The sequence below is a fragment of the Spodoptera frugiperda genome, chromosome 23 (assembly GCF_023101765.2).
Source record: "Spodoptera frugiperda isolate SF20-4 chromosome 23, AGI-APGP_CSIRO_Sfru_2.0, whole genome shotgun sequence".
NCBI lineage: Eukaryota > Metazoa > Arthropoda > Insecta > Lepidoptera > Noctuidae > Spodoptera > Spodoptera frugiperda.
The window spans coordinates 12,161,636-12,184,119 of NC_064234.1; the positions used below are offsets into that span (position 1 = coordinate 12,161,636).

Consider the following 22,484-nt stretch of genomic DNA (forward strand, 5'->3'; position numbering starts at 1 on the left):
GCTGCATTTTTCCAAAAATTAGACAGTCGCCGACCGATACAAATAACTGCGTTTCACAGAGGGAGCTGCAAAGCTGTTTTAGCAGGCTCAAACTCGGGCGTTGACGCCTAAAAGCGTAAAAAAACCGCCCTAAAATGCCCCAATGTTCCTTCGTTTGTTCATAACAGGCGGGCTTGCAGGAACAGTGACTTTTTACAGTGCCCTTCCCCGTCACTCTGGCTTTTTGCCGTCTGTAGTATTAGGCTTGTTCTCTTTGCTGTTGCTCCCGTATTTGCTATTTGTTTGCCGAAATTTTTTGATTAAACAAAGACTTGCTGTTTCGTGGAAAATATTGTGTTGTACTAGATTAAGCATGGCGTAGAAAAAATACTTTTTTGTGGGTTAAAATTATTTGTACTTACTAATATTTTTTGTCATATACAAAATTCACACCAGGTAACTCCAATACAGCGTGACACTCACAAACCTCGCGCACCACAAATACCCTCCGCCCAATAATTTCAAAAGCGCAATCTATCTTGTCGAAATCAATTAAGTTACGTTATCAACGTGAGACTAACGTTACAGGGTGTTTGTTTTGAGCCGTGTGTCCCTACTACCGGATCAATAAACCTGCTTGTGCTGGCTAGATAAACAGAGGATGTTCCGCGGTGGCGCCTGTCTTCTTGCTATTCCCACCGATGTAGGAAATGTGGACATGACAATTTAATTGTTGATTGAGCTACGGTTTTGTTTGTTTGGTTTGACAAATAGATTGAATATATTGGTGTAGGATATGTGTGCGGTTGTGATGACTATACAAGGTGTCGTGTTCTTGGAATAAGGGTAACACTTTTCTTTTAAGAAAATAACTATATATTTTGTATAGTATAACGTTGAATGCCTAGCTAGCCTCTTCGTTGTTGCTTGAAAGCATTTATTTTTAGTATCATTGCCATAGCACTTTAAAAGCACTCTTTATGAATATAGAATATTGCTTTATAAGCATAATATTGCTCCCATACAAATAGTTCCTGGGAATTCTTTCTACATTTTCATCAATATCATTAAAATTGATAACAGTATAAGAAAATGCTGTTTAATACAAATTATAATATTATTTCTACATTAAGGAAGCTGCGTTGTGTATAAACGAGCGGAAATTGAAAGCTGAAAGGCCAATAACAATGTCGCTGGCAGTTTGGAGGCCCGTCGCTGAAAATTTCAGGAAATTCATTTTTGACATTATTGTTTCTCACTGCTTGTTACTTTGGAAATACTATGAAGTAGATACGTTCTCGATATTTTACATTGGCTATAAAATTAGTTTTTTTTAAAGGATTGAGTAAAATGCAAAATGGTAGAGAGGAAGCCTAGTTTTCCTATATGATGTGTTATTTTTTAGTTCATATTGCTGTCCTTTTATGAGTAATTTCCAATTGTTTTTCCTTCATTTTCTAATTAACTAGCGTAGAAAGATAATTGTATTTATACACTTCATAGTTCTTGAAATTTGTCATCATCGTTCTTTACTAGTACTATTTACTATTACAGCCAGTATAGCGTACACAAAAACTGCATGAATAAAAGAGCACTCAGAAAATGAAACAGATAATAAAATTTAATTCAACAAACTAAAGTATCTATATCAGTTAATTAAATTGCCGCATCCAACCCCCATCGGTCCATGTCCCGCGGCACGGAACCGATCAATCAAGCAGCCAGTCACAGCTGAAAACAATATAGGGGCTCTCTACAACACCCTGTTTGTTTTATGTACCGTGCGCTAGCGGGAATCTTGGAGACATTTTGAGTTTTAAAGTTAATAGGGCGAGAGTTGAAAATTCTTTGATTTAGGTTATAATTCTTGAAAAATAAAATGTTTGCTAATGATCGTTTATGTTTTAATTTCACAAGTAAGTTTAAGTTTTACTTTTGAGCATTTTTAATAATAAAAAAATGAAACCTCATCTCTAAGTAAATTATTTCCATAAACACATTATTTGATATGCTGGTGATAAATATATACACTTTTAACTAAAGCTCAAATGCATAGAGGCGTGACGTAATAGGTATTTGCCATAATAGAGTTGATCATTGAGAATCCTTAGCGTTAATAAGACTCTCTTAAAAATATACCAACAATAAAAAAGTATGTCTTGATTATCACACAGAAACCGCCAATAAGCTTAGTAATGTGACCTTATTTTCAACATTTGGACAGAAACCGAATAGCCGCCGATGTCGTAAAATGCAGCGTCGATATGCACTCGTCGCAGTAAGTTTACGGGCGTCGTAAAATTATGGAGGATCAGATGTCTCTACTGGCCTGAAGATATCTTTACTATAGTACTTTATACATATATTCTTCTAAATTGTGGGTCTAGGTTTGAGAGATCGTCATGTGATCAATTTCGTGACGGACGATTTGTGATATGTATTTGGTGACATACTTTTTGGATTGCTACCGTGTTTTTTAACTCCCTTCATAAAAAGAAGTTACTTCGACTCTTATTGGAGTTTTACTATAGAATTAATTCACAGTACAAAGGACAATAACGGAGTATTTAAAGTTCAACGTAACTTCATAAGTTGTGACAAAGTGACGGTAAAGCTTAATGTAACGAATTAAGTTACATATAGCATACAAGCAAAAAAGTATAGAATATTGAAACTTTATATTGCAGCTACTACATTTTACCTTTTAAAACGAGAACAGGTACTTATTCCCAAGTAAATGTACGAGTCGGCAATTTTATTGAGCTTCTCTTTTAATACAAAATGCATAGATGTTTCTAGAAGTGTGCAGTAAAGTGTTAAGTTCATAGCGTTTCATAAATGGCGGGACGTGGTCGCGGGCTCAGTATCTTACTGTTTTTATTGTGCTTGTGTCGAGAGCTGATGAATATTAAATAGTTCGCCCATAACCGATGATCGTACATTAGACGTTCTATAATATTGGCAATATTCCCAGACAAAATAAATGTAACTTTATATTCTGCTTTTTGTATCACGAAGAGTATACCTATTCGTTATGTTTGATAGTTACATATTTAGGGCCATTTGTAAAGCCCATTTTCAGATGCTACAACTAATGTCATACAAGGCATGGGTTCGAAATCGAGCAACGGCAAGTACCTGTGTGACTCTTTTCTATTTATATATACTTTCTAAGATTATTTAAACATCACTGACAAACGGTGGAGGAAAATATCGTAAGGCAACCTGGACTTATAATTTTTAATTATTGTTTTATAATCGCCAAGCCGCATTGAGCTAGTGTAGTGATTGAAATATTTAAAGAATATCATTATTTTGATTAGACCCAAGAAAAGTAATCGAATCTAGAACTTCAAATCATAACTGCTTGGTCCAAAACAAGACCCAGTTTAACTCAAGACAATCAAAGAGGACACAAATAAAATGACCCAATACGACTTTACTGGACTTCCTAATCAAACCAGCCCCTAACTCAGCAGTCACACTTATCACAAGCAGTTCTTAGTCAAACAGATGTAAAAATAGACATAAACACAGTACATTTATGGCGTCCACATGCAAACATGCAAAAATTCCTTCGGACCAAGGAACTAAACATTTTACGTGTCGTAAAGTGGTAGTGAAGTAGTCGATGGTAACTGGCTCACGTGGAGGTTGTAAACGGAGGCTTCCTAATGATATGCCCGACACTAGCCTACCTGTGTACTTGCCAAGTTACGTTTTATGATTTTTTTTGATGTTAGGTTTGTTTGCTTTGAAGCGCTTGTAACAATTCGATTTGAGGTGTAAGATATTATCAATTGTGAAAGGGCTTTTCAATACCGATGTTTAAAAGTGATTAAAAATACCCTTACCTTTCTGTATATCGATGGCCTTATTTCCTATGACTTGTAATATAACAAAAGTAAGCTTACATCTGTAAAAACTTATATTTATGTGGATTTCTTAACATGCTATTCTCGTATATATTCATGACTTTAGCAGCTTTCGATAAAACCGTTTTTTTAAAGGGAACTGCCTTAAATTTCTGTACTGCCTCCATTTTTTAAAATCAGGTTATATTTCTAAGTCCTTCTGCTAAGTCTGTGAATTACTATGCTGAAAATGGGTTCAACCAAACGTGAGGTAATGGTGCACAAACATACATACAGGTCAAAGTTAGAGCCTCCTTTTTTTTTGAAGTCGGTTAAAAATCTTCAAAAACAGTAGTTGACCCATTTACATGATCTGAACGAACACTTACACGTAATCAGTACAGGTCAATACACATTTCACCATATAATTATCCAATTTTTCCGCGTCACAGCGTTCAATCGGCGACCGTATGTGTGACGTCACATGTCTAATGAGCTTTGACGCCGTGTTATCCCGGTATAGATACGAAATCGGCTTAGCTGTCTGCAGCATCTCATGTAGCTCAGTCAAGACGCTTATTACAACGAGGATTATCGTGATATTAATATATCTGGACTATAGAACATTTTGATATCTATACCTAGTGGATTAATTCTTACTGAACTTAGCTCATATGAGTATCTTAAAGTTCAGCATCAGCACAAGTTTACAAAGAGGCCATTTTCCTTAGTAAATGAAAGTACTGAATTTGGTTTTGAACGACATCTGGACTCACCAGTAGACCAAATTCAGTCTACTGCACAATCTTCAAAGATTCAACCGCATATTGATCATACTTATTTACCTATAAACTTTACTAGTCATTAGATAATTAAAGTAACTCATGATTGACCAAGTTTTCGAATTCTAGAGATAAATACATTCAAATGAACTACTAAAACCAAAGCATCAATTACATTAAAATACCAATATTCAAATAGACATTGGTCAGCATACGTATACATAGACACTATTTAGGTTTCCATACAGACCAGGTTTAGGTGTACCCCTGTCTTATTTCAAAAGCATGTTCAGATATTCAATCAGCTTAAGGAGCGAGGATCGGCTTAGACACTAAATGACCTAGGAGTCTATTTCTGTGTCTGGACAAATTGTCCTTTACTCCAATGTATGAACATACAAAGCAATATATTATATGTTTGACGTAACCTCTATTTCAAGGATGATAAAGTAGATTTTTTGGTTTGATGTGTGATGATGTCGGTTCTTCCTGGACCGAGTTTTCTTTATGCATGCTACACATCTCACGATTTAACTGTAAAATCGGAAGTCGTTGTACAGTTAAGTCATTGGTCCTTATTACCTACACAGCTTACGATTTAAATGTATAGTTAAAACTGCACAGTTAAATCGTAAGGTGTGCTACAAAACTTACCATTTAACTCTGAAGTTTTAACTGTACTGTCAATTAAACCGTAAGGTGTGTAGCTATTAGTGTTATGTTTATAGTTTCAACATAATTCAAGGACATTTTTTACCAAACATAGGCTACTATCGTAAACTTCTTGCTAACGAAAGAAAGAAAAACGTTAATGTTTCTGACCAATGAGTGTAAATGTTCCTGAGTGCGAATGTTTCTGAAGCTAATGTATGATTGTTTTGTTTCAGGATTTTTTTTCAATAATGCGGCAGTCTAATGGAGTCTAGCTTAGGCATCACGGAAGCCGGTAAGTCCGTTTTTGTATGTTATTCTCCTAAACTGTATTGACGATAAGAAGATTTTTACAAAATTATCCTTATGGGGTGACCATGAGGAAAGTGGATGTTTAATGCAAAAGTGGTAATTTTTAAATGTGTCATGTTTGAAATCGTTTAATGAAATAATTGTTTCCTATTATAATATAAATTATATAAGTTATTGCATATTTATTCATAGCCTTTTTTGAATTATATGTAAAAAACTAATAAAAATAAAATAAAAAACCCAGTAAATTAAACCGCATCTAATTTCATTATAAACACACGATTAAATCAAATAATTTTTTGCAATCATGGCCACAATGAATCCATGGCTGTTTTTTGCCATGAAGCATGGCTTGGCGGCAGGGGGACTGGCAGGGCCCAGCTATCAATACAATGGCTTCTCGACGTTGATGGATGGGCCCATTGTGGGTGCATGTAGGGCCCACTAATGTGTTCCTAACATTATACTGTTTTCATTTGTATTATTTGACGTGTAAACACGATTGATTTTCATGTGATTGAGATTTTTTTATGTAATAGGTTACTGACACTCTTATATTAATGGTAGTGTTAGGAATTAGGAAGTGGGATGGTATTCTATTTCCATACCAATTGAAATAAAGTAATATAGAGAGTACATTTTTTTAGCTAAAAGCTACAGACAGTAGAAATCTATTGAAGAAGTTTATCACTTTCTAGTAACTTTACGTGTAGCAGCCATATAGAATATAAAACTTGTTCGAAATATCTTTTTGCAAAACGGGCACAAATCCAAGAGTGACAAAATACAGCCTACGCACTGACACGCCCCGTGGAGGGACCACTGACCAGTGTTGCCAACATGCAGACGATTGCTATTGTTATCAATTGGTCCACTTGCATACTGAACGACTTTCGTGGAATGAAACTAGATAAATGAGAGTTTTCTAAAGTTGATTGAGGGATTTTGGAGATATTAAATAGTTTTATGGATTTGAATTAAATATACTGCGAACAAAATTTTTGGGATGCAGCAATAAAGTTTTTGGTTTCAAAGATTGTGGACCTTATAGTCTCGATTGGTTTCTGTCTGTTACTTTATGTATAAGACTGTTTAGTTTGAAATATTGGCGTTTTCGAAAAAATGAGAAACCAATTATTGATTCTCAGTTTGAACTTTATCAATGTAGCGTAATGTGGGTGGTCAAACTTGATAAAGTGTAATATCAATTTGACGTTGCAAGCTAGTGAATCAAATCCAACCACAGCTGAAATACAGATCAATACCGCCATAATTGAGATCTTACACTACATCCCACTCCTCTCACTACCAAACAAAACCAAGAGAATCGTCCACTAATCTCCTTCTCTCAAAACAATAGCAGGGCACATCAAGCGTCCTGTCACAGTGTAGGTTAATTGCAACCAATGACAAACTATTAATTCAGTTAGCTAATGTTGTCACCGAGGACATTGTGCTGTTAAGCCTACTCTGTGTGTATCATAGTGGACAATGGGCCCGGATTAGTGGGACATGCAGCGCGGTGATAAAACTTGTGAATTAATTGTGTTGAGAGAAATGGTCGCCGGCCATTGTGAGCGTTGCGTTGCCCTGAATATTTTGACACTAGGTTTTGGTGTGGTTCTGTTATTGTCGTGTCTTTGTGTGTAAATAGTGGCGGGTGAGATAGAAGATCGAATGTGGCTGAAATAGGTGCATGATTGATCTGTTATAGCTATATCTGTGATAGAAATAAATAATTTTATGTAGGCCAAGTTTGTATGAATATATGTCGATTGCATCCGTGCGGACCAACTAATAAGGACAGTATCTCAAATGAAGTAAAGACCAATAGCAATGAAGCTATAAGTATTTATAAATAAAGATAAGACAGCATCTATTATTACGTAAAATTTAATTATGGTACAAAGTCACCATTAACTTTAGAGACTATTCCTGTCAGCACTCTCTCATCCCACAGTTCAAAATTAGGCTTTTTTGGAAGACGTACTTGAGTTATAAGTTATGCAGCTTCACGCCGGCCTGCATGAGTACGTACTGGCTTCGGAAAAACTTTTACCTCGCTTATATTTTAATTATTTGGGTCAAGGTGAGAATATTGCGTTTATTTTTAGCTCGGGACAAGGCCCCATTGAGGTTAAAGTGGTGCAAACAGGGAAACTGATTTCATATTACTCTGATGGTAGGAAGGATGTATTTATGATGTAATTTCTCAAATGCTATTTCTAAAAGTAGACCTTTTTACGCCGATTTCTCTATTTGAACTTAAGGCTGATTTATAAAGTTGATAGGCAAAGAATGCCATCTATGGAATGACGTCAGCCTCAACTATGTACTATGTATATTTCACTTTGTGCAGCTACCCGTTTTTGTCCATACGAATGTACATTTTGTACCTACATAGTTTCACTGACGGACAATTCTCTTTTGCATTTCCAAACTGTCTGTACGTGGATTAATTAAAACCAGTGCTTTGACTACATCATGAAATTGTCAACAACGTTCCAGTATAAAGGAAGGGTAATGACGAATGATACAAATGACGTACGAATCTATTACCAGCATTACAATATTCCAGTTACAAAGGCAATCAAGTTGGACAGTCCATGATAGTAATGGAATGTGACCAGTATTTGTGATCAGAATATAGATGCAAGAGACATTGCTCGTTAAAATCAATCGCATGTGATGTGATGTGATGTGATGTGATGGCATCGTGCCATTATGTATTATATTCCCTTTTACAGCAAACGTACATTGTCATTTATATACTATGTTATATATAGTTCTGTTCTGTGTCTTTTTTAATAATCTAGTCTTTTAGCTTACAAAATAGTTTTGGCCTGCGTCAAATCTTCAGAAATTTGACAATTGAGGCGTTCTCTAGGAAAATAAAACCTTTGGCGCTTGTACCACCATATTTTGGGTATCCAATGTTCATTTTTTACGAAGATAAGAAGTGAATTAAAACATTGTTATCCTGTCACTTAGTAATTCGACGTAGATAGACTATGGTCATTTTTACTCAGTTAAAATATTACAACTACTAAGATATTGTCTACTTTTAAGTTTGTTAAGTTCTAGTTATCATTACTGAGACCTCGTGATCGGCAGTCATATCTTAACATACCAAACGAGGTAGTTACTAAAATGTCACTACTTCCAAAAACATGTCTTTTATTGAAACAAATATTTGGAATTCACATATAATTATAGTTGACACTACTAATTCCGAACAAAGCGGTCGTAGCGAGCTGTACCCACATACATTATAGATACGAGTATATGGGCGACCGTTAATCAGACAAAGGGTTGCTGTTCAAGCATAAAGCGCTTCAAGGTGCTTGCTGGAAACGCTGCAGTTTCTGGAACTGCGTTTAATTCAGTGGTAATAGTAGGTGAAATGCGCTTCATTTGCTGTCATTTCAGTAGTAAATTTTGAAGCACAAGCACAGGCATTGAGTGGTAATTTTAAGAAGTTGTTGATGTAATTTGTTCGTTTAGTGTGGGCTTTATGCATTAACATATTTATTGATCTAATGATTAAAATTTCGATTACAATGAAACAGCAAACCTTTACTCGTATACGAAATATCTGCAAACGACTACCAAAACCAAAATGGCGGCCACAGAACAAGTTCAACCGTCACCAATTTAGCGACAACTCGCAAATTACACTTCGCATACTAAACGTACATAAAGTCATTCCAATACAGCCCCAAAAGCTAACCAGTTGAGATTTAAATTTCGCAACAAACATTTCATTCGTCGGATCGTAAGCAACTCCCCGCTAACTTGTTCCAACCGCGGGAATGAGGTGTTAAATACCGCCTCGGGCTGGCCCGCAGCGGATGGAACCGGATAAATCCGGCGTAAACTGGAACTGTGCACCTTTAATGTACATAAATTCGGTTGGTTGACGGACTGACTTGCGTTGTTGCAGTATGCTGGAGTTTATATCTTTTTGAGGTTGTTTTGATGTCAGTTGTGTAAGAGTGAGTCAGTTTAAAATTTAGGAGTAATTTTTGTGTTTACGAGAAATGTAACACTGACGTTAGCTTCTCTCATCTGTCAAAGAAATTTAACAGATTTTAAGCTTTAGTGTTTTGTTATAAAGTAGAAAACCTATCCTGAAAATTTGTTGGTTGGAGTATGATGATGGGCGTCTACACATTAATAGTTCCATAACTAGAAAACATGAAATATAGACCTACCTTGTTCAATAACATCCCGACGTAGTAATGTGATAAATCGTTTAATTTCTAGCTGGAATGTCCACTTCTATAATATAAGTCTTACATAAGGTGCTTTCAAAAGCTGAATGGCCTGTAAAAGATGACCAGTAGTCCTCTTGGCATCGTGCCTTATATGTTCAAGTCCAAAATGTAACTTATAGCTTTTTACTCTCTGCGCCCAACGGGTGCCGTATCAAGGAAATTTATTTTACTAAAATTGGACTTAGGTCCGTTTGCATTTTGACCAGGAGTTAGTTTAATTAATTTCGTTTGTTTGTTGTAAATTATTCATATTTTAATAGTTTTCGCATATTATGTGATAAGCCTATTACTATAACAATTCTAGGATCCAGGTATCTAATATTCAAATATCCGGCTTAAAGCAGAAGCTTACTCCTGTAGGAACGAGGAGATTTTTAGACAGTAAGGGTCTAACATTCCCTTCTACCTCACCCAAGGCGATGGAAGTCATTGGATGATTTCCCCCTTCAAGAAAACAAAGTTTCAATTAGGTATTTTGAGGGAATCGAAAATGACTCTGAGCTCATGTTGATCAAATTAATAAGATAATGGGATTTTTTAAATCATTATTTTATTAACTAAAGTAAAGAAACTCCTGAAAATAAATGTACACGTCATCGACTACAAAATAGATGGTATCTCTCTCAGCCATTATTAAATCTAATAAAAATATCTTTTAGGTAAGACTAAAAAACAGTTTTTCAAAGTCAGATTAGGGATGCGAGGAATCCACTCGAACTATGATCAATCGTGAGCCGTGGGTCGAGGGTGAGGCGAGTGGGGGGGGGGGGGTGTTGGAAGTAAGGCATAAAACTTGGAAAATCGGACGGCATCCGATCCGTGTACTGTCAATAATTGATAATGGATGACGTCATTATGTCAGTTGGTGATTGATTGGCTGTTCCGGCCTCGATCGAGATGGCACAGTGAAAAACAGTAGGTCAAGTTTATTTAGCTTTGATTAATATGTTCTTTTTGTCACAGTTACGATTGTGATGGGGTTACAGATGTGTGCGGTGATTGTGTTTGTAGATTGAAATAATTTAGTGTTACGTAATAGATATTGCAGTAAATCTGTGGAGTTATAACATGAATTATTGTAACAGGGAATGATTTTTTGTGCTTATACAGATATGCGTACCCATATTATGAAAGTAATAATACGGTCATGTGACGTAATGAATATAATTTTATTAGTCTTTGGTTTGTAATGAGGTTTAGTTATATCCTAATCAGAACATACAAAATCAATCTTATGTGTCTTGAACGGGAGATTGATAAATGTAATTGCTTAACTCAGCATAATTTCAGAATTTGTGCTGTTTGCCCATTCTATTGGTAGGAGTAAATAAGTAATTGAATTCAAGATTGTCTGCTAAACGACATATTAAAAATATTTTTAGAATCACTCAAGCCTTCAACATCAAAATATCTCTATTTGACTAGCCATTCCATTCTAAGAATAGACAAGACATTAATTAATTCTATAAACATTATTCAAACGACATCACGACTTGACCTACTGTACAAACTTTGCAATGACACTCGATTTAAAACATTATGTCTTCAGAGCTCTTTTAACTTGCATTGTTCATCATGGGGTATTGACTCCATAAATTATACCCTAGAGGAGGATCTCTTTCCATAATAGATGGCAGCACCATGAACTATAATGGCTCAAAGTGCTTTAAAGCGGGGGATTGATCGAATGTTATTAATGGTGATCTATTTGTAAAAAATCTTTGTGTTTCATTGTTGTCTCTTCGGTGATTTGTGGTGTTTTATGGGGCTTTTAGTGAGTCAAGGTTGTTTGTGTGGTTTTATGTTTTAGGGCGTCGGTATGTGGTTTGGGTTCTTTAGAATACAACTTTTTTTAAGGAGAAATTGTCATTCAGTGGCTACTCCCTCCGCGGCCGTGGGCAAGGCAAGAAGGAGTGTCAGACTCTTACTGATTTAAAACTACCCCCTTCGTACTCCTGCTTTTCGAGCCGGAGCCCTGGTAACCCCGCTAGGTAGTCCATACCTCTGGAACGTTACATATCTATATGCCGAGAGGTAGGGCAGAGCTGGTGTTCTTAAAAATAAAAGAAAGTCTTTATATGCGAATTCGATTTGAATATGACCATTGTAACAAAACCCTAGTCTCATTAATTAAAACAATCTGCCAAAAGTACTAACTTTCTACAAACAATGTATTCGATTAATACTCACGCTAACCCTTTCAGATACCGACAGACTAATTGAGACATAAACTAGAGCTTTCGACAAAGAAGCCGGAATGTGGCTCGAGTTTTCGAGCCAGACTCGTTGAGGCTCGTGGCTCGTACATCCTTTATGAAACACAAATGGGGATTACAGGTCCCTTACGTTACCTTTACGTTATAATGGCCCGAGGTTCTGACGTAAATAAATACACTTGAAATGGTTCCGATAGCCTGTGAGGCGAGGCGCCATTGTGAGCTGTGCTGTGTGTATTACGTTACTTTTCTGCTATTTTCCAGGCTAAAGGTAGCTAACTACATAGTTAAGGTATAACATTCTTCGAATGCATTAGATGTATCGTACAATGATTAAGGATTCTGACGATTTGAAAATCTCACAAATCTACCAATCAGAGTGTTGTATCTGAAACCTTTTGATCAAAATGATAAAATTAAATTAAATTAATTTTGATTAAATTAATAATTGCCAGAATCACGCGTATAGCTTAACGTTACACTGCATTTAATGTTGTACATTATTAAGTCAACTAAAACGGTACTGTAAAAGCCCTCAAAATAATTCCTTTAGAACTGTGCTTAAATCATCCTAATTTACCAATCTCTACTTGTAACCAATACTATTATAATAATCACATATAGGTACTATCGCTGGAACGTTGGTCAAAGTGTTCCATATTAATTAAGGGCACACAAAGGGCCCGCGCCTGATACCGACCAGGGATGGACCTGTTCCTGTAATTCGTCGCCACAAAGCGCCTCTGGTTATGCTGTAATGACGGTGACGTCATTGTGATCGATAGTTTATGGTTTCTATGGTGATGTGGGTTAGCCATATAAACCTCCCTGGTAGGAAATAAAGGCCTAATTACATTAAAATTAGATTTTTGGTTTAGAGGATTGTTTGAATTAGTGTCGTGGATTCATTTTAAATATTGTGCTGAGACTCTTATAATAACTTTACTCTTTGTTTAATTTTGTAAACAATTTGGCGTTTGATCCTACAGCGCAAATCTTTGTCGTAAAAGTAAAAATTACGTACCTCCCATACAGAAACATAACTGTGTCATGCCATATACATTATCAATAATATACATACATCTAGGTATTAATAATATAAAAAAAATCCAAAAAGGACCATTCGGTGCTCGCTCGTCTACCAACACACCGCGCCGCTCACATGAATAATTCTGTCAGAGTGATTAAATATACCTTTTTTGAAAATCCTAGTCGTTAATTCCCTTACTGTGGTATATCATTTATTCCCTGTATTGCTCCACTGTAGGGATGAAAGCCTGCCATCCACGTATCCCCAAGTGTTGTCTCGTCAAATTATCCTGATGTTCGTAGAAATCTGCCTTTTTGTGTCATCCCACATTTGTGTTGCTCTTACGTTTCAAACTGCGGAAATAAAGTGTATGTATTTTTATTTTATTTTTGACGTGTATTTTGATGTGTGTGAGAGACAAGATAGAATGCGATACAATTTGGTTTTGTATTGAACTGGTTTGGATTAAGTCATGAGAATGTAGGCACCGACTACGACTATGCTGAACACAATTACAGAATACAAGTTTTATTTTCCATATATTTATTTAAAACACTCTAAAATTATATTTTTAAACATTACTTATAAAAATAAAAAACAATAACATTTAAAAATATAAAGAGTAGTCCATGTCAAAGACAGAAACCTCCTCACAATACGTGCCGTTTCGAGGAGTACTGCCTTCTGCATCAGGCCCTTGATCCATCCGCCCAACCCCAGCCTCCTAAGGTGGTTGTCGAGGCTGTTGGGTATTAAACCGTTGGCCGACACGACTATCGGCACAACGATAGCCGAATCCACATTCCACATGTCGCGTCAAGATTTGAGAATCTGACGTTAGCCACTCGACAAGCTGCTACCGCCCCACAGTACAGGATCGAGTGTGTATCATAGAGGTTTTCGCTACTTTCAAAATATGTTTTAAGTAGCGAATCCAGAGCGCTTACCAGCGCCCTATTTTTTCCACACATGGGCAAACGTGGCAGTTTTGGTTTTAAAGGAGCAAATCTATACTCACGAATCGCATCTTCCAAAGCACTCCTCAGTCGTTCATTGCACTGAGTACTTACTTGTTCAACCCTGTCGTCCTCCACTCCAGCGGCAGGAGTGGTCGGTGTCAAGTTTTATTATTATTATTACTTTCGTGAGACATACTAAAATAATTATTATGTTATAGACTTACTCACGTAACTGTTTGACGAGGAACTTGACCAGTTTCAAGCCATGCTAGAGACCCATATTCATGGGCAGCATTCCGCGACGATCGCCGCATCGTCGAGTCGAGTTCCCCGTCAAACAGTTACGTGAGTAAGCCTATAACATAATAATTATTTTGAAAACAGAATATTATAGAGTAACACTTATTATATGTAGAGTATACGAAATCAAGTCAATAGAATCAGATAGTTATCCTTTCAGAAACTTACAGCAGTGACTTGTTCGTCAACTGGCGAGTGTCAAACTCGCGTGTTCATCAATAGCGCAGGTTTCCTTTAATTTTGCAGTTATATTAGACCATAATAACCACTCGCGAGTTTGACACTCGCCAGTTGACAAACAAGCCACAGCAGTTGTCTCTCTTAAATATGCATTGCATTCTGGATCGGTAAGGCGTACCAGATAGTCTAAGTTGAGTACTCTGGCCATAAATCAGAAGGATGCAATCACCGACACAGTTTAGTGCACACAACATTATGTGTTGCGGTGAGCCGAACTCTATGTCGGTATTATTTGATAGTTGTCAGTACATACAGTAAAGTAGATGAGCAACTAACTAGTGTAAGCTGACTAGTCTTGTGTATCTTCAAATATTAACCAAGTAATACTATTAGGCTTATAAAATTGAAAGCCAAAGCATTTGTATTAATTAATCCTTAATAATAATACTTTTGATAATGAGAACGTTGAAAGATGTAGTAGTATCTAGTGCAGATTTATGATTTGCGCAACTTGTCCTTTTAATTTTTTTTAAAACATTGTACACTAATATTTTCTCTTGAATGGTGGGTGCATTTACATACATACAAGTTTATATACACATGACCATATATATACCAGGAACAAAAATTTATGAATCATACAAAGAGCTTGAAAGCAAAAAGCCGAATATGCTCACCACCTATTACATGGGACTTACACTATAAAATTGTGAAAAGTGGGTGTACACAGTGGCATTACGTGCCATAATGTGCACCTCTGCCTACCCCTTCGGGGATTAAAGGCGTGACGATATGTATGTAACAGTATGTATGACATCGTAAATTCCTTAATTTACGAGTAGGTAATTACCAAAAGTTTAATGTCATATAGTAAAAGAGGAGCCGGCGCTGTCACGACAATACTCGAGCAAACACGTTTCAGGCTCGATGACTCTCAGTTTCAGCCGATAGCGTGCCTCCATTAAAAGTTGGCCCTTTATTTAGCCGACAGCTCTAAAAAAATGAAGATTCCGCCTAGTGTGGGCTGTAATCGCGGGATTAGTGACTATAAACGCGGGATGTGTCGGGTTTTATTTGTTGTGTGCTGATGTTTATTTCTTGCCCGTTTATGTTCGTTCACCTCGACACATTGTTACGTTTTGTAATACTGTTCAAATGTTAATGTTATGACAGTTGTAATTTTACCTACCTTTGTATGTTAGTGTCAGGTTTGCGTTTATTATTTGGATTGTATTTGGCAATGAAACTAAAGTATGAAGGCAGTATTTTACAAAAATATATTATCTAATTACATCTTCTTTCTCTTCGGTAGTCACAATTTGAATACCTTACTCTGAACTAACCCATTAATCTTAACTCGTAACTAAAATCCCATACTTTTATACTCGTGGAGTTTGGATTTATATGATCGTCCCAACACTAATTCCAACGAACAAGTTTAAGCCACCGCAGTGGAAACTTGCCGTCGCGACGAACGACTGCTTTTTGTTGAAATTTGCGTTTTTATATATTGCGCGAGTAGGCCGGGATGTTGTGTAGCAACGACTCGTACTAGTGTTGTATGTGCTAGTGCGGGACGAGACGAGATTAAATGCTTTTTGTCCATTTGTAAGAGATAATGCACCTATATAGATACTAATCATTTATATGATTAATTTGTGGCTTTTCTACCATAGTTTGGTAAAACTGTACACTATCAAACTTTCTTATACAACTCAAACATATTTTTATACATATAAAATAAAACAGAAATATGCACAAACGACATGGAACAAAGTCACATCGACATATCGCCAATAAATAAAACACTAAAAGAATTAGTTGACGCCAGCACGTGGTAGCATTGCCCACCTATAACCCACCACTATATCGAGTGGGCAAAGAGCATACTCCGGGCATTCTAGGCAAAGACTGCATTATTGAGAGCTGCCCCACTGCACTAACACCTGCTCCCAACTCGTAAACAAATTTTATTTTTCACTACACATAGGGTGTTTTATTTAACACTGGGTGGCAGTCACGTAATGTCGCGGTAATATACAGGGTGCGCGCTCCTTGTTGAGCTGCCAAGTGATGTTTTTAAACTTTTTATGGAATATGAAACTAGGAGGTGACATGTCGGTTAGTGAGTATTTCGTATTTGTTACATGCACGTGTTTGGGTTAGTAGGGATGGTCTTTTAAGGCATTTTTGTGCCAATAATCTACGAGTAAGTTTGAACGCATTATACGCATTAGCAAATATATTAATGACAGCTAGTTGTCCAGCCACCGCGCCAACAGTGCATTTGTAAGTATCATTGTTGTTAGTCCTACACAGATTTTACCCAGATTTTTCACCAAATTTCTTTAGTAAAACTTTTTTAATTGCTTTGCTATAACTGATATTTACCAATAACTGCTATGACCAATATTCTGCCAATCAGCAATATTTCCAAGAATTCAGTATACGTTCTGCTATCTGACCAGTTAACAAAGCTGCAGAGTGATGGACGTACAGAACGTCAGAACCTGCCAGCCGCCGCCATTCTCGTGGAATTGCAACCCGACTCCAATTGTACTGATACAAAGATATCGTTTGGTTTATTTAGTTTCATTCGGCATTCTATTATTCTTGTATTTTTGTTGTTTTTAGACATTTTGAACTAGTTGGTAGTTAATTTAAGAACACTATACTATAGAAATAGGTCTTCCGAATAACTCCTACTATGTTGTTTGAAGCAGGAGTATGAACGTGGTTCTTTTAGTCAATAAAAGTCTGACAATTCCAGAAGTGAAAAAAATGTTTTTAAACTAATTGTATTCTCATTTAGTGGGCATGTCATTGTATTAACTCTCACACAAAATAATACAAAATTTCCTTGGAATAAAAGTCTATGTGTTATTGCAGACCATAGTCTACTCCTGTTTCAAATTTCATCTCGATCCTTTCGGCCGTTTTGACGTAAAGAACAAACAAACAAATATACAAACTTTCGCATTTATAATATTAGTAAGATTACCATTCATAAACCCTAGTCCAGGAATTTACCTTCAAAATCTAGACATCATATAAAAAAAAAACTAATTTCCATAATCACAAACAAAACAAATGAATCTCCTCTCAACTCTTCCACTCTCTTACCCAAATGAATTGTTGACAAATGGCGTTCATTTCTGATCAACAACAAGATATAGTATCTAGTACTTAGAGCACGATCCTTGGGCTATAAAACTCAATGATACAATAAATCTCCATGAATTTATCTGCAAGAAATAGTCGGTTGTAACGAATAACATATTCGGTACTAGTCGGTATATTCGGTATAGTCGGTGTAGTCGGAACAATGGCCGACTAATGTTTTTCTATAGTAATTTATGTTGTTAGCAACGTATTAGGAAATTGTGTGGGTTTATTGTTTTGATGGGTTTTGGCAGTGCATTGGGTTGTATTGTTTAGGGCTTTGATGTATGATTGATAGCTCCATATTTATGTATGTACAGAACTGATATGAAAGATGTGCCTCATTAGACGAGTTTTATTATAACTTTCTCGAGACATACTAAATCAATTATTATGCTACTGGCGACTCGAGTTTTGCGTCCTTCGCACCCTCTGCCTGGAATCACGCGCACTTACTGGCGCGCCAGTTACAGCGCTGTTCAGGAATATGAGCCTCTAGCATGACTTGAAAGTAGTCGAGTTCCTCGCCAAACCGTTATGTTTGTAAGCCGATAACAAAATAATTAAATTAGACGAGTTGTAGAAATTGTCGACGAGATTTCGGGTTCGATTCCCAGGTTCATAATTTATTACAGAGCGGTGTTGTCTGGTTTCTGTCTGTAAAATATGGAGTCCCTCAATCGACTCTTACGGTACCCACGAGAAGAATAAGGGTCGAAACACATGTATATACACTGCTATCACCATGCGTCTTCATAGACATCCTACAAATAAATTTTAAAAGACGACATGACATGTTCAGCTTCTCAGTTTCACAAGCAAGTAGCATAATTACGTACATTTATCCCGCATCTATCCCCATCACTTTAGGCTGGTTCTACATTGTTATATTGTCTTACTTAGTAGTGCGATTTAGCACGCTAGTCGCACCGCCTAATTGAGCCAGGAAGGCGGCCATGTGTAACCGGCCTAAAGCCTCGACGAAATTGTCGGATATCGTGCGACGATGCGTTTGAGCGTGCAAATGTAGATGCGCCCTTATGTGCCTACTTTAATTGTTTTGTTGCTTACTTGAGAAATTTATGCTTATTGTATTTTAGTACGTAAATACGTACTTAGTGTTTACGTTAATATGGTTTATTTTAGAGTGGTCATATTTTTCCTTTATGATGAGAATAATTTTATGAATGAATTTGTAAGTCGCAATCGGTGTCTGACTATGTTTTGTGTTCTGAAAGCTAGACACATTGCAACCTATACTAAAAACCATCTTAAATATATTTTTTTTGGCCTCACTTTGGAGCGAATATTAAAAAGTACAAGTAAGTATTCATAAAAAACAATGAAAGTTCAATATCCATACAAAAATCTATAAAACTGGAAACTAATGCTAAAATCGATCATTCAAACATAAACTACTCATTAAAGTTATTTACACATACATACATAAATATCTATCGATATACATAGATAGCGATATAGATAAGATATAATTAGTCGACTTAATCATAGGTTAATCGCAGATAACGCTCTGATTTATGATCGTGATAGATTAACTCGATTCTATGTATATAGTCGAGTTTACCTGGAAACGTAAAATACTATCATATTTTATAACTAACACGAAATCAAATTGTCTGTATACAAATATAGTTTATTCAATTTGATGATGATAAATTGACAATACCTCTTTCTTATTAATGGTGTTTCTATTTTGCTGGTAAAACATTACTGTCTTACCGCTGTACCCAATATTGTTCCAATTGTTTTTGCAATAAAATCGCTACTAAGGAAGAGTTTATAGAATCACTAAAAGTGTCTGAACACGGCAGTTATTGGTGCTTTAATAATTTTAGTATCATTTATAGAAACTGGTATATCTCATTTCATATTAAAATAATTTAAAATATTTGTTATCGACAGTTAAATACCTATCTTAATTAATATTAACTTCTAGAAGAAGGAATAAGTTGCACCACCAAGTGTCCTTAAAGAAGCCTCCAATAATATAACGATTCAAATAAAACTGCGTAACAAAGCTATGGTCACACAAACGACCCAAGTTTTTCTATTACGACTCCCAACCTACTGACGTATCACGTATTGTGATGGCCAACGAATTGCCATACGTCATCATTAAGTGTTTGAGTTGCGAACACTTTCGCATAGTTTGTTGGCACAGATTCCTTTTTGTTTGCTCCCCATTCAGTTACGGAATTTATGACGTTCGAGCGTTGAAATTTTATGGTTCCTTCGAATGTTATTGCGTTGCGTTCCGTCCGGTGAAATAAAGGGATGTTCAATTGCACGTTGAATTTTCTTCGTCTTGTAGAATATAGGTGTTGTTTTAAAACTGGTAGGGATTTTGTCTATTGCATCTTATTTTATTTTAAGAAAATACAAAGCGTTGTGTCTATGGTATTGCATCGATGCGTTACTGCCGATTAGCTTGATTGCCATAATATTTGGTTAATAACTTAATAATTTCCCGGAGATGCGGTTACCTAGCGGGTTTACCGGAGCTCCGACTATAAAAGCAGGAGTAAAAACACCGAGTCTGAGACTCTCTCTCGCCTAATTCAAGGCGGACGGACTCATTGGATGATTTCCCCCTTAAAAAAAGCTTACATAATTTTGGCACACTATCAATGAAAACTAGCACTATTTCGACACAAAATAACTGCAAAACACTAAGTATTTACATGTTAACGCGCGGTTCATGTAAACACGATTTTATTTTGGAAGCATCACATTTATTTGGCGTCCAAAATGCAGTTAACACGTACATAAATAACTTGTCAAATTACAGCAATACTGATACGTATCCAAATTACATTTAAAAAACTTTTTCATAACGAAATCAAAACTTTTTTAATCAAACAAATAACAAATTGAATTTTAAATTGTGAAACTTTATTTGACATGCATTCGCAATTAATTGGTGTGCTGCAAATGAATCCGTTGATGGAGATTACATCTGTCATTTTATTTTATATATACATACATAAATACATGTAATAGATCAGTGAAAGTAGTTTGCTATTTATTTTTTATTTTAATGAAACATGTGTTTTTGAAAGGAATGGTAATTTTGATCTGCTGAGAGTGAAGAGTTCTAACTAGCCTCACGCCTTTTATCCCCGAAGGGGTAGGCAGAGGTGCACATTACGGCACGTAATGACACTGTACAATGTACATCCAGTTTTTACCAAGTCGCAAGTAATAGACTCCGTACTACTACAGAAAAAAAATCGAAAAACCGGAAAAATAACCCAGTATTACTTTGCCCGACCCGGGAATCGAGACCGAGACTGTTTGCCCAGCAGTCGAATTTGTGATCACATGTAGATAAATTAACCCATAAGTGAGTCAATATCCCAGTTCTTTGTCTCCAGATTGTGATTCAGAGCTCTACTGATGGTGCATTTGTATTCATCAGTTTTAAGGTTATGGCTATTTACTTAATGACATTTATACCTATGAATGAAGCATTTCGTGATCAATTATTTTAACTGAATCGTGTACTAAATTCAGTAAAGAATTGTGTTAAATGCCAATATTTTTCCCAACTAGTTTCTTGTTCATTTCCACGCGCTGTTATGATACTGCCAATTCATATGGCGTATACATAATGGCCGAATGCACTCTCACAGAATAGGCCCAAGGATGTGCTGAATATGAACCACTGTGCAAAAATAGCGATCAAAATGCACAGTGCACTCTCCTGCTCGCACAGGGGAGAGGATTGCGCCATCGAATGAATTCTACATGGGCTGACACCACTTTGTTTAGAGCACAGAATTTTATACATCCTATTGAGAAACTAGGACAGGCAGAACAGTGGTTGCTTGCAATTATTGATAAGGTTGAATACTAGTTACTAAGCTACACTTAGGAACGAGCACCTAGCTTTACTGACAGACAGACTGACGGACAAATAAACCAATAATTTGACGTTTCACGAGTGCCTAATTTAGGATTAATTATATTGATATATATGCTGTGACTTTGATTTTGAATGTACTTTCTTTGTTGATTTTTTCAAATAAAGTGCATATCAATGGTTAATCAAACCGACGCGTATTAGGTTGACGATGTCATCATAATCATGCTAATGTGAGTTACAAACAGATCGCTAAGAAAACTGGTATGAAGATTCGAAGGCCAACAATTGGTGATGATAACGCGATGTAAGATGGACAGGATTGTTATATAATTGATTATTATAAGACACAAAGAACGCAGTGTTCTATAATATAAGTAATTAAAATTATCGACTTAGTAGAAGCAAATGAATATTAAATGAAATTGTCTCAAAATCACAGTTTTATAACGCGATAAAGTTGGTAACGCCCGCACTCCGAAGATAATCTTGAGAACAGCAATCTATATACTTTAATGAACTTATTAACAAGTTGTAACTTGTCCGAGAATTTATTGTTGTTTGTTGCCATTCACGAACAACTCGCGGCGAGTTTACAATCGTCAAGTTTTCAGACTTTTTGGTTGTGTGTAATTAAAATTAAACACTTCGGTAAAAAGGCTGCCGATGCCTTTCTGACGAGCCGCGCCGACACGAACAAGTTAATTGGTTTTTTTTTAATTTTCAGTAACAGGTGTAGCTTTGTTTTTAAATACTCAGTGTGGCTCATTTTCTCTTGGTTGAGTTGGACAGATTTTGAGTGTCTGTTTTTAATTTATACTTAAATTGGACGATGCAATGACTTATGTAAGTGTAGACACTAGAATATTAAGCAACTTATATATGATAGATACAAAAAA

At 36.1% G+C, this 22,484-nt stretch overlaps 1 protein-coding gene across 8 annotated transcripts in view; it reads left to right on the forward strand.

Moving 5' to 3' along the window:
- LOC118266652 (disintegrin and metalloproteinase domain-containing protein 11) overlaps positions 1–22,484 on the forward strand; it is a 432,988-nt gene that overhangs the window by 16,266 nt on the left and 394,238 nt on the right. For all 8 annotated transcript variants that reach the window (XM_050703305.1, XM_050703302.1, XM_050703304.1 and 5 more), the window contains exon 2: positions 5,503–5,561. In XM_050703305.1, the coding sequence (XP_050559262.1) occupies positions 5,531–5,561 (31 nt within the window). In that variant the 5' untranslated portion in view covers positions 5,503–5,530. The remainder of the gene's footprint in view (positions 1–5,502; positions 5,562–22,484) is intronic.